Genomic DNA, 13,122 nt, shown 5'->3' on the forward strand with positions numbered 1-13,122 from the left:
GGTTGTTAAAGAGATTTCTAATTGATCCCCTATCCACAGGATAGGAGATAACTAGCTGATTGCTGAGGGTTCCATTCCCTCTGCCGTCCCATCCATTCTTTATGGAAGCGTTGCAGATAGCAGAGCTGTGTACTCTGGTATCTCCAGCTCTCCTATAGAGAATTAATGAAGAGGCAGGGCGCATGCCCAACCTGCCGCTCCGTCAGAACGGGAGTACGGGATCCCTTTTATCGGGATTAGTGGGTTGCCTGTGGTCAGACCCCTAACGTTCCGCTAGTTATACCCTATCCTGTGCATAGGGGATAACTTATAAACTTGGTGCAACCCCTTTAAGGGAAGTGCTTGGCAATTGCATTCCTGTAGTTGCCTCTATAATGCATGGCCACTGGTGGTCCTCCAAACTTCTCTACTGAAAGAAGCGACAGTCCCAACTGGAAGGAATCCCTGCATTGCCTCCATGTGCCATTCGAGGATACATATGGGACCCTATTAGCACAAGCTATACACCACATTAATGGCTTGTATGCATAGCTTATGTTTCTTTCCTCTTTGTACTAGTGAATTTTAGCTATCCCTCTCTGGAAGAGCCACCACCTTCTCCACCTGCTGTTCAGGTCCAACCTTCTCTACCTGCTGTTCAGGTCCAACCTTCTCCAGTGTATTCACCAGATGTTCAAGATGGAGAAAGAAAAGTCATTCAAGCAGTAAAACTAGAAGAACCCATCAGTATAATTCAGGAGTCAGAGCCAGCAGGTCCTGTACAGCCTGCAGCACCTACCAAGCTTATCCCTCAGGTAAGTGAATTCATATAATAAATCCCATTAGTGCACCTTCAGCTGTAACATGATCTAAGTATATCACTTAAGTATATTGATGCCTTATTTTGTTGTCAGTCTTTCCTGTTACACAACCTATTGATCCAGAACAGGATCAGGATCTGACCTGGCCACCAGTTCAACATTGTTTGAAGGATCTGGTTTTTAGAGGGCAAGGATTTTTCATATGGTTCAATACATTTTTTTTTTTTAGTTTTTAAAGGGAACCTGTCACCGGGATCGTGTATAGATCTGAGGACATGGGTTGCTAGATGGCCGCTAGCACATATGCACTACCCAGTCCCCATAGCTCTCTGTGCTTTTATTGTGTAAAAAAAAACAATTTGATACATATGCAAATGAACCTGAGATGAGTCCTGTACGTGAGATGAGTCAGGGACAGGACTCATCTCGGGTTCATTTGCATATGTATCAAATCAGTTTTTTTACACAATAAAAGCACATCCGTAATACCCAGTCCCCATAGCTCTGTGTGCTTTTATTGTGTATAAAAAACCGATTTGATACATATGCAAATTAACCTGAGATGAGTCCTGTCCCTGACTCATCTCACGAACAGGACTCATTTCAGGATAATTTGCATATGTATCAAATCGGTTTTTATACACAATAAAAGCACACAGAGCTATGGGGACTGGGTATTGCGGATGTGCTAGCGGCAATCTAGCAACCCATGTCCTCTGCTCTATACACAAAATCCCGGTGACAGGTTCCCTTTAAAGCAATAATGCTTCTGTGTTCTCTTTAAAATTACATTTCCCTTTTTACCCAGTTTTCCTTTTTTAATGTGCTTTTCTGTCCTTTATTATATTTATTACTTGTAGATTGATCGCACTAAGAAGCCAACTGTTGTAATTGGTGACAATTCAAAAATACCTAGGAATGAAGTGAAAGAAAACAATCCAGTTCAAAATGTTAAAATTATTCCTGATCGTTCTACAAAGCCATCATTAGACACCAAACCTCCCAAAGTAGAAATCCATTCTTCATCAGATAGTACCACACCGGATAAATATCAAGACAAAAAACAAGACACAGACAAGGGTGACATCAGAGACACTAGTACTCAAGAAGAAAAAGAAATCAATCCGGTCAATACCCGAGAATCTGACTCTGGGACTCCACAGAAAAAACAAGAATCCATGGACAAAGTTTTTATTGATAAGGAAATTAAGAAAGCTGGTCCAGAGCAAAATGTGAAAAAGAAAGACGTGACGGTGTCTGCTGTTCCGAAGAAGGTAGAGTTATTTCATTCATGTTCGATCCGCTGCTAGGCCTCACATACACAAATTAAGAATTTTTAAACCTTTTGTTTTCAAGTATTTTTCATTGCCTTTTTGGTGGTGGTTTTTATTTTATTTGGGTTCTTTGGGGTTTTTATATTGATGGCATATCCTCAGAAAGTCATCAATCTCTGATCATAGCTGATCCCACACACCCCCACTGATAAGCTGTTCCAAAGTAGCACTGTAAGTTGGTGCCGCAAATCCACTGCTCAGTCCGTTGTCTAGTAGACTGTGCTGGCAACTGCAGCGCTGCTCCCATTCACTTCAGTGAGAGCAGGTACCAGCTCTGTCCACTACACAGTGATACTTCCAGCTCTTACCCCCTTTGTTATTCCAATTTCCTAGTTAAAACAATATTCTACATTTCATATATGGATACATGGGCTCATTTAATCGAGAGCGTCATTTATATGCTGGTCTTGATATTGCCTTGCTCCACTGGAAGATGCACTTAATTAATGCAGAGGTATCTCTCATCATAAATTATAGGCATCCCCTGGCAGTCAATCATTTCAATCATCATTTACTCCAGAAAACTGGTGTAAATGATGATAAATGTGTTTGGGCTAATGGTCCTGCCTTTGCCATACCTCCTTTTGGAAAATAGAAACTCCACTTGCACATACATTTTGGCGCAATGGTATTTTAAAAGTTGCAAACTTGTGGTTTGCGACTATTTTACACCAGGTCATAGTAAGTGCCCTACATAATCATATAGTTAATTTTTGTGGTACATTTCCATGTGACATGGAGGCCTAAACATGAATGAAGGATTTGGAGACGCGCTGCATGTAACATTTACCTGTGTATCACTGAAACATGCTGGGAAGTTGTCGGTCAAATACAGTGGATTTGATTGATTACGTGTTTCCTAAAAACAGGGCTGGGGAGTCTGTACACCAAAGGTCCGACTCCTCTGTTTTATCTGTCCGACTCCAACTCCTTCATAAATGGCTAGTAATAAGTAATAACATATTAATAATCAGCTTTCCTAGATAGACAATAAAGCAGATTCATTGGAATACAATTTCTGAACAAATAACTTTAAAAGGAAAGTGTCACCTAGAAAACACATAGCAAACTGGTGACATGGCTGTGGAAATATGTAAAAAATTATTTTTATTTGATGGGTCAAAGAGGCGTGAATAAGGCACTTAAAGTGGTATTCCTATATTGGAAAACATGGCTACAGGGTTCTCTCCGGCCTCTTTGTCCCAAACTGGGAACACTGGAAGGCCAGAGAAAGCCAAAGCGGCAGAGTTACACAATTTGGTAACTCCCGTTGACTTTAATGGGAGTTGACACAAATGGCATAGCCCACGGAAGCTATGCTGTTTACATAACTCGCGACGGCCTCCTGGCATCCCCGGGTCGGGACAAAGAGGCTGGAGAGAGCCCAGCGGACATGTTTTTTTCAAAATGGGAATATCCCTTTAAGTGCCCCGGCCCAATGCCTCATGGTTCTGCTACACCACCCTCTCCCTTCATGACTGATAGAGCTCTCTGTGCCCTGCTGACAACCTGTGCATGCACCATCAGTGACAGAGCGGTTCCAGAGCGAGCAGTATCTCTCTGTTACTGATGGCACATGCGCAGGCTTTAAGGAGGGCTAAGGGAGCGGAGCAGAGATACCGTGCAGGCCTGGGCACTTCAGTGCCTGATTGGCCCTTCACAGTGACAGTAAAAATAATTTTTTAGAAGGTTGCAGCCATGGGCAAGTACAATAAAGGTAAGGATAGACTCACTGCTTCTGTAGCTATGTAGCCATGTCACCAGTTTTGTATGTGTTTTCTAGGAGCAAATTTGCAATAACTGGAAAACTTTCTTATGCTTTTAATAATAAGAAATCTATGCATTTGTCATCAGAAAAAGTATTGCCTCAGTGAGATCCTCCTTCATTGATGCCCGAGAGCAGAAAACAACCTCTCTACAGTGACCACACAGGCAACATCTCGGACAATAAAATAAGAGCCTTAGATTGATAGAACATAAATATAGTTTATTAACATTTCTAAACTTCCTAAGAAAGTTTTTTGTTAATTATACAATATTAAGATTTTTATCTGTACCTTTTTTTTTCTTTCTGACTCCAGCCAAAAATAACTCTGATTCCACAGCCCTGCCTGTAACATGTATTGCTCAGAAGTAGCCAAGGAGCACATTGTAGAAACTCTGTATTTCTCGCCCATTTTCCTTGGGGGACACAGACCTTGGGTATAGCTCAGCTCCCTAGGAGGCGTGACACTAAGTAAAACTGTTAAGCCCCTCCTCCATCAGCTATACCCTCAGCCTGGAGATAGAGGCTACCAGTTTTAGCTTAGTGTCCAAGGAGGCAAGACACTCCCTGCTACTGCAGGGCTGTTTTCTCCTTGTTATTTTTACTTTTTCTTCTAATTTTGTTATTTTATTTTTTCCTAGGGATACCAGAGACGCATTAGACCTCTCTGCTCTCCCGGGGTTGAGCTGCGCCAGTGCCAACTTATCTGCACTGCTGCCTCCCCCACAGAAGCAATAGGAGGATCTGGGCAGCAATGGCTCCCCTACATCCCGCCAGCTAGGGGGTCGCCCGCACGCCAAGCCCCTCTTCCAGCTTCCTGCCACTGCGGTGCCAGTGGCTGAAGGGGCGACCCTGCTGGAAGGGACTGAGGGTGAAGACGTCGGACGGTGAGATGGCTATTCCAGCCCATACCCCGTCCCTATCTGCATCTACCCCTCTGGGTAAGGGGGGCACCCGTGGTCGCTCATTCTGAGCGCTCATCTGCAGGACAATGCAGCACAGCAGCATCCTCAGCACCCCCACGCCGTTCCCCCCCCCCCACGCTGCTATCTTTCTCCTCCCCCTCATTCGGGGCTGACTCCATTTTTCTCTTCTCTCTCTCCCCCTTCCCGCCGAGAACGGGGGGCGGGGCTTAGCGGTCCCGGCAGGGGGCGGGGCTTACGTGCGCGTCATTTTGGGGGCGGAGCTACGTTCTCCTTCACAGGAGACATTTCAAGAGCTGGAGGGGGCGGAGCTTGTTCCCTGCGCTTTCTGCTGAGGTTCCCGCGCTTCCTCACTCCTGACAGGAAGCTGGGACACGGTGGGGGACTCTAACCTCCTGTGTACATCGCTCGGCTTCTGTGGGCGCTCTCTGCTGCTCTCTGCTGTTCACTGCTTCTCTGCTGCTGCTGATCTGGGCCATCTCCTGACGTTCTTCTGAGGCACTGGTAGGACAGTTAACCCTCTCCTAACCCTCCTGGTCATAGCTGCTATAACCCTTTGTGGTCTCTATATTAGAGTACAACCACACTTCAGCATGTCAGATCCCACAGGTGCCCCCAAACCCTGGTACCATGCCTGTACCGCCTGTAAGGAACTTTTTCCGCGTGGGCAATCTGAGCCGCATTGCCTTGCATGTCAGGGCCCGCTTCCCGCTGCGCCCCCCGGTGCCTCTGAACCCCCTGACTGGGCTAGGTCTCTGTCTCAGGCGGTGGAAAGCCTTACACACGTAGTGGGCCGTCTCGTGGATAGACCGCCTCTCCCGCAGGCTGCCACAATCCCTGTCGCACCCGCTGGGACTACCGTTTCTGCCGCCCCCACTGGTTCCCTGCCTCCCAGGAATCTTCCGGGGCCCGGCATACTCAGAAACGTTCAAGGGTTGAGCGCACATCTTCTCCAGATGCTTCGCTCTCTCCGCCATGCGTGCGAGCTCAGTCAAGTCTATCCTCTCAAAGGGATACGCTTTCTGAGGGAGAACTGGCGGATTCGGACGTGGACATGGACTCAGAGCTTCCGTCCAAATTGGCGTCCGTGGTGGGGCATCTTGTCACTAGCATCCGTGATACCTTTCAGCTACACGATGACCCCCCCCAGCTCTGAACAGGCCGGCGTGTCCTTTCTCCGCCCCAAACAGGCCTCCAAGGTTTTTCCCATACACGCTGATTTTTCTTCTGTGGTATCCAAGGCTTGGACTCGGCCTAATGTCCGCTTTATTACACCCAAAAAGCTGGACATTTGTTATCCCTTTCCAGCGGATTCTGTGACCACGTGGACATCCCCGCCTAAGGTTGATCCTCCCGTGGCTCGCCTGTCCAAAAGCACTACTATTCCTGTACAGGACGGATCTTCCCTCCAGTCTGAGGACCGTCGTACGGAATCCCTCTCCAAGGCCATATTTACTGCCTCTGGTTCGGCCCTTAGACCGGTCTTTGCCTCCGCCTGGGTTGGCAAAGCGGTCTCTGAATGGGGTTTGCAACTGGAACGGGAGTTAGGGTCGGACGTCCCTGTTCAGGACCTCCGTTCCTTAGCCCAACTAATTGTTCAGGCCGGAAAATTCGTCTGTGAGGCCTCCCTTGATGCGGGTGCCCTCATTGCCCGTTCCTCTGCCCTGGCAGTTTCTGTCAGGAGGGAACTCTGGCTGAAGGTTTGGGCGGCGGACGCCGCTTCCAAACGCTCTTTGGCCGGCCTACCATTCACGGGTTCCCGCCTGTTCGGAACCCGTCTGGACGAACTTATATCAGAGGCCACGGGTGGGAAGAGTACTCACCTCCCCCAGGCCAATGGGCGCCCCCCGTGGTCGCGCTGGTTCGTCCCGTTTTCGGTCCTTTCGCAAGCCCACCGGGTCTAGACCCGCGGCCAGTTCTTCTTCCTCTGGCCCAGCCCAGGATAGACGCAAGAAGCCGTTTTTTCGGACGCAACCTACCTGGCGCAAGTCCCAGCCTGCACGGGCTCCCACAGGCCAGCAGCCCTCTGCCTGAAGGTGCGCCCCCACCCACCCGGGTGGGGGGCCGCCTTCTCCTATTCAGGAACGTATGGCGGGCCCACATCTCAGACGCATGGGCGCTCGAGATTGTATCTTGCGGATACGAAATCGAATTTGCGTCCATTCCGCCAGACCGTTTCTTCCGATCCCGTCCTCCGCGAGATCCCGTACGAGTGGCCGCCTTCTTCGCGGCCATTCACTCTCTAATGGACAAGGGTGTCGTCGCCCCCGTGCCTCCGACGGAAAGGTTCAGGGGGTTCTACTCGAACCTCTTTGTGGTTCCCAAGAAGGAAGGCTCAGTGCGTCCGATCTTGGACCTAAAACGCCTGAACCGTTTTCTCCGACTGCAGAGATTCCGGATGGAGTCTCTCAGGTCCGCAGTGGCCTCCCTGGAAAGAGGGGATTTCATGGCCTCAATCGACATTCAGGATGCATACCTCCACGTTCCGGTTGCTCCATGTCATCACCGCTTCCTGCGCTTCGCGGTGGGGGACGATCACTTCCAATTCGTCGCCCTTCCCTTTGGTCTGGCGACGTCTCCTCGAGTGTTCACCAAGGTCCTGGCCCCTGTCTTGGCCCTTCTACGTTCAAGAAGTGTTTTTCTTCTCCCATACTTGGACGACATCCTGGTCAAGGCACCCTCCTTCTCTCAGACATCCCGCAGTGTGGAACTCACTCTGGAGACCCTGACGCGGTTCGGTTGGATTATCAACCACCCCAAATCTTCCCTTACCCCCTCCAGACGGCTGATCTTCCTGGGGATGCTCCTGGATACAGAGTTGGCGGAGGTCCGCCTTCCGTCGGACAAGCGTCTGGCCCTTCGCGGGTCGGTTCGCAGTCTCCTCCGTCATCACCGCCCTTCCCTCAGATCCAGCATGCGGTTGTTGGGAAAGATGGTTGCCTGTTTCGAAGCGGTGCCGTTCGCACAATTCCGATACCGCACCTTTCAGAGGGCAATTCTGTCGGCCTGGGACAAATCACCGAGGAGTCTGGACAGGACCTTTCTTCTGCCTCCCCTGGCTCGGGCTTCCCTCGGCTGGTGGTTGCATATCCCTCTAAGGGGGAAGTCCTTCCTTCCACTGAACTGGCTGGTGATTACCACAGATGCCAGCTTACGGGGGTGGGGGGGGGTTTTCCCTCCCCGGTCCGTCCAGGGCGTTTGGTCTCTATCGGAGTCCAGACTTCCAATCAATATTCTGGAACTGAGGGCGATTCTTCTGTCCCTCAGACACTGGACCCATCTGCTGAGGGGCCACCCTGTTCGGATCCAATCGGACAATGCCACGGCTGTGGCATACATAAACCATCAGGGAGGCACTCGCAGCGCTGCAGCGATGCAAGAGGTGACCCTCATTCTCCTCTGGGCGGAGACGCACGTGCCGGCCTTATCTGCGATTTACATCCCGGGGGTGGACAACTGGGCGGCGGATTTCCTCAGCCGGTCCACCATCGACCCGGGAGAATGGTCCCTGCACCCAGAGGTGTTCGAAGCCCTTTGTCTTCGCTGGGGTCGCCCCGACGTGGACCTCATGGCCTCCAAATTCAACCACAAGGTCCCCCTATACCTGGCCAGGGCACGGGACCCGAAGGCATACGGCGCCGACGCGCTCGTCCTTCCGTGGCGCGAATTCTCCCTTCTGTACGTCTTTCCTCCTTTTCCCCTCCTGCCACGGGTTCTTCGGAGGATCGCGGCAGAGGGCGTCCCCGCGATTCTAATCGCCCCGGATTGGCCCCGCCGGTCTTGGTACGCCGACCTAATGTTGCTGTTGGCAGACGCACCGTGGCCACTGCCCTCCAGGGAAGACCTTCTCTCTCAGGGACCGATCTTCCACAAGCATTTAGGCTCGCTACGTTTGACGGCGTGGCTATTGAGACCGCCGTCTTAACGCGACGGGGTTTCTCCGCGGACGTAGTCCGCACCATGATCCGGGCTCGTAAGCCCGTATCCTCTAGGATCTACTATCAGGTTTGGAGGTCCTATCTGGGGTTCTGTGAGTCCCGGAGCATCCCACCTCTCCGGTTTTCTCTTCCCACAATCCTGTCCTTCCTCCAGTCGGTCTGGACCTGGGGCTGTGCCTCAGTTCTCTGAAGGGTCAGATTTCAGCGCTGTCTATTCTTCTCCAGCGTCCCCTGGCCCCTCTAGGGCCAATTAAGACCTTTTTACAAGGGGTGGCTCACTCTGTTCCGCCGTACCGCCCTCCAGTTCCTTCCTGGGACCTGAATGTGGTGCTCTCGGCGCTCCAATCAGCCCCCTTCGAGCCTTTACGGGAGGTCTCCCTTCGCCTTCTGTCCTGCAAGGTCATCTTTCTTGTGGCCGTCACGTCTCTCCGACGGGTGTCGGAGTTAGCGGCTCTTTCTTGCTCCGAACCTTTCCTGATCTTCCACCAGGATAAGGTTGTGCTTCGGCCTGTCCCGACTTTCCTGCCAAAGGTGGTCTCCGCCTTTCACATCAATGAGGACATCGTCCTTCCGTCGCTCTGTCCCTCTCCTTCCCACCCCAGAGAACGGGAACTGCACCGTCTGGATGTGGTCAGGGCGTTGAGGATTTACTTGGAGGTCACCGGGTCCTTTCGGCGCACGGACTCCCTGTTTGTGGTTCCGGAGGGTTCGCGCAAAGGGTTGGCGGTCTCCAAGGTGGCTATTGCCCGTTTCATTAAACTGGCGGTGTCTGAGGCTTATCGAGCCAAGGGCAGACCTCCGCCTTTCGGCGTCACTGCTCATTCCACCAGAGCAGTCGGAGCTTCCTGGGCGCAGAGGCATCGGGCCTCGGCTGAACAGTTGTGCAAAGCAGCCACTTGGTCCTCTCTGCACACTTTCACAAAGTTCTATAGGGTGCATACGCATGCATCAGCGGATGCTGCTTTGGGCCGCCTGGTTTTGCAGGCAGCGGTTTCCTGATGCTCTGGTGGTGTTCCGCCTTGGGTTTGTGGTCCCTCCCTTCTTGGACTGCTCTTGAACGTCCCAAGGTCTGTGTCCCCCAAGGAAAATGGGCGAGAAAAGGAGATTTTTGTATAACTTACCAGTTAAATCTCTTTCTCGCTCTTCCTTGGGGGACACAGCACCCACCCTTCTGTGTTTGGTTACAGGGTTATGGTCTGGCGCCCCGTTGGGTTGCTGGCTGGTTGTTTCCGTTATTGGTTGTTATCCTTTCACTACTTGGACACGCAACTGGTAGCCTCTATCTCCAGGCTGAGGGTATAGCTGATGGAGGAGGGGCTTAACAGTTTTACTTAGTGTCACGCCTCCTAGGGAGCTGAGCTATACCCAAGGTCTGTGTCCCCCAAGGAAGAGCGAGAAAGAGATTTAACTGGTAAGTTATACAAAAATCTCCTTTTTATGTCGTCTGTTCTGCAAATGTGCACTGCGCTTTGTTTTCCAGCATGAAGGGGTTAAAGGGCTTCAAGACGACAAAGCGGAGCCGGTTACAAAAGATATTGCTGAAGACGATCGACCTAAAGTGAGTATACTGGCTTTCATTTTACTGTGGAATTGAAATGTCTTATATTTTTGCAGAGTTTACATATGAAATCAATTAATTTTACAGTAATGAGCTTTTGCCTCAAATGGTTTATCATATTTTACCTCTGTCTTTGGTTTCAGAGAGAGCCCTTGATGCGAGCTCGAAGTGAAGAGATGGGTAGAACAGTTCCTGGAATGCCTGAAGGCTGGGTTAAGGTAATAGAACTAGGTTACTGTCATACAAAAATTCACACCTTGTTCTTAAAGTGGTTGTGCAATCCTATAAAAAGTATGATCTGTCCTCAGGATAGGTCAACAATGTCTGACTGCCGACACCCCCGCCGATCAGCTGCTTGAGGAGGATGCAGCACCTGGGTGCTAGCAGTCAGGCCTCCACCGAGCTGATATGGTGGACCTATCCTGAGGATTATGACACTGCACAACACCTTTAACTGTTTTTGGCTCAAAGAAAGGTTCAGCAAAAAGTCCTATCAGACCTGTCAGCCCCTAAAATGTCTGCTTTAGGAAATACTTGCATCTCCTATAAAAAAGAAAAATTTAAGCATCTTTTCTTACAACTCTAAATAGACAGCTGTTAGCATTTCCCTTGTCCTTACATAACCTGATGTTATTCAGTCAGTGCCGCCACATGTCAATTTATTAATACACTTCCAGGATGGATAATAGATGTACAGATTTTCCAGAACTGGCATTTTATGGAGGATGAGGTTTTAAACACATAGCAAATTGTATTGATTAAAAAATATCCTACAATTTTGTACGCATAGGTCCTATGCAGACTTATTCCCTCCCTACAGCGCCCACTCGCCTTTCCGCTGCAGGCAGGTCTCCCCATAGTCTCTAGCCTCATTGTGTACATCACATATACATAGGGAAAGCCCTCTTATTCCTTCTTACATAAGAGATCTAGAAAACAAATATGGAAAACCCCTTCAAATGGGTATTCCGGTTGTGAGATGTAAACCCCCAGGCATAGGATAATGTATTTGAAAAAAGAAAGAAAAAAAGAATGCGGCACTCACCAGGAATACTCTTTGCAGCTTTATTCACATGAAAAGATCAGCGTCATGCGGGAAAAGCACCGCTAGAGGGCCCTCTAGTTGTGCTTTACTCGCATGATGCTGATCTTTTTATGTGAATAAAGCTGCAAAGAGTATTCCTGGTGAGTGCCGCATTCTTTTTTTCTTTCTTTTTGCCAATACCACATGTCTCCATGCTGAGCACCACTATTACTCTCATTTGACCAGTGCAGCACCAAATTAAATTCCACACCTACAGCAGTGCCAACCATACTCTCTACACTTTACCATAGGATAATGTATAACTACATTGGTGGGGGTCCTACTGCAAGGACCCAGGCTGATCACAAGAACGGAAACTGTACCCCTGAGGCATGTGCACTTCTGCTCCAATCATCTCAATGGGAGTTCAGTAGACAGCAGAGTACAGAGATCGGCTATTTCCGGACCTCTGATGGAGATGAATAGAGCAGCAGCGTACACGCCTGACCTGCCACTCCGTACCGAGGGGTTCAGAGTTATCGTTCTCGTGGTCTTTGGGCATCCCAGCGGTAGGACTTCCAGTGATCTAATAGTTATCATCTATCCTGTCAATGATGACTGGGATGTCTCCAGTAATCTGAATAAAAAAGCTAAAATAATATAATTAAAAAATAATCAAATTATTTTCTGAATATCTCATGTAGTAAAACAATTTGGTATTTCTTCCACTTGCAGTTCCTTGATGCTGTAACCGGTACTTACCGCTATTATCATTCACCAACGCACACGGTTCACATGTATCCACCTGAAATGGCTCCCTCAACTGCTCCTTCATCAACTCCAGTTCAGAAAGTGAAGCCTCAAGCCCATTCAGATGTAGACAAGGAGCAAACAAAGTTGAAACGATCATATTCTTCACCAGATTTATCCCAGGCTATTAAAGATGATGAAAAGAAGAAGCCAACACCGCAGATCAACCGAGAAAATAAGTACGTTTCCTAATATTTGTAATTCAGAGTGAACTACTTTGTCATTGCAAGGTGCAAAGGTAACCCTTTACTTGTAGAGCGCAGGGCTTAGACAGTACTCATCTGCTGCTTCACCTTTAAAAATTGGAAATGCTACTTTTTATCTATAGAAAATGATTTGTCTTCTAGACCGACAACCCACACGAAAACCGAGATCACAAAGTTATCCGCATCTAAGATCCGCAGCCTCAATCCCGTGTTTGGAGGTTCAGGCCCCGCACTTACCGGTCTGAGGAATCTTGGCAACACTTGTTACATGAATTCCGTCTTACAGTGTCTCTGTAACACTCCTCACTTGGCAGAGTATTTCCACAAGAACTATTACCAAGCAGATATTAACAGGTACGAAAAGCCGCAGATCTATTGTTCTAGGTGGATTCGCAAGCTTGTGCTTTTATTTAAAGGAGACCTATTAGTTTCACTGTACACTGATAGGTATTGTAATGTAAAGTGTTGAAGCATTTTTTTATTCTTATTATGCTGGATTATCAATTTGTCCCAGGCCCAAAACCTGATCCTGCACTACTGCAGGTATCTCAAATAGTGCAGCATGCTGTGTTTTCCTAAAGCAAAGTGGACACCCCCCAAATACACATGCTTTGATTATTGCATGCGCTTTTCAGTGGGGAGTAATTAGCCTCTGCTTGACACCCCTCACACCCGTGAGAACAGAAGGATCAGGCATGTTGCAATCCAACATGCCCAACCCTTTTTTACTCCAACATCTGCAATCAGAGGTGAGTCAGTAGGCC

General features: G+C 49.0%; 1 protein-coding gene across 3 annotated transcripts in view; it reads left to right on the forward strand.

Annotated features, from left to right (window-relative positions):
- The window catches only part of USP8 (ubiquitin specific peptidase 8), a 59,539-nt gene that overhangs the window by 34,854 nt on the left and 11,563 nt on the right, over nt 1–13,122 (forward strand). For all 3 annotated transcript variants that reach the window (XM_044279597.1, XM_044279599.1, XM_044279598.1), the window contains exons 10-15: nt 559–794; nt 1,661–2,074; nt 10,241–10,318; nt 10,462–10,536; nt 12,078–12,331; nt 12,500–12,712. In XM_044279597.1, coding sequence (XP_044135532.1) covers nt 559–794; nt 1,661–2,074; nt 10,241–10,318; nt 10,462–10,536; nt 12,078–12,331; nt 12,500–12,712 — 1,270 coding nt within the window. The remainder of the gene's footprint in view (nt 1–558; nt 795–1,660; nt 2,075–10,240; nt 10,319–10,461; nt 10,537–12,077; nt 12,332–12,499; nt 12,713–13,122) is intronic.

This window comes from Bufo gargarizans, chromosome 2, assembly GCF_014858855.1.
Source record: "Bufo gargarizans isolate SCDJY-AF-19 chromosome 2, ASM1485885v1, whole genome shotgun sequence".
Lineage (NCBI taxonomy): Eukaryota > Metazoa > Chordata > Amphibia > Anura > Bufonidae > Bufo > Bufo gargarizans.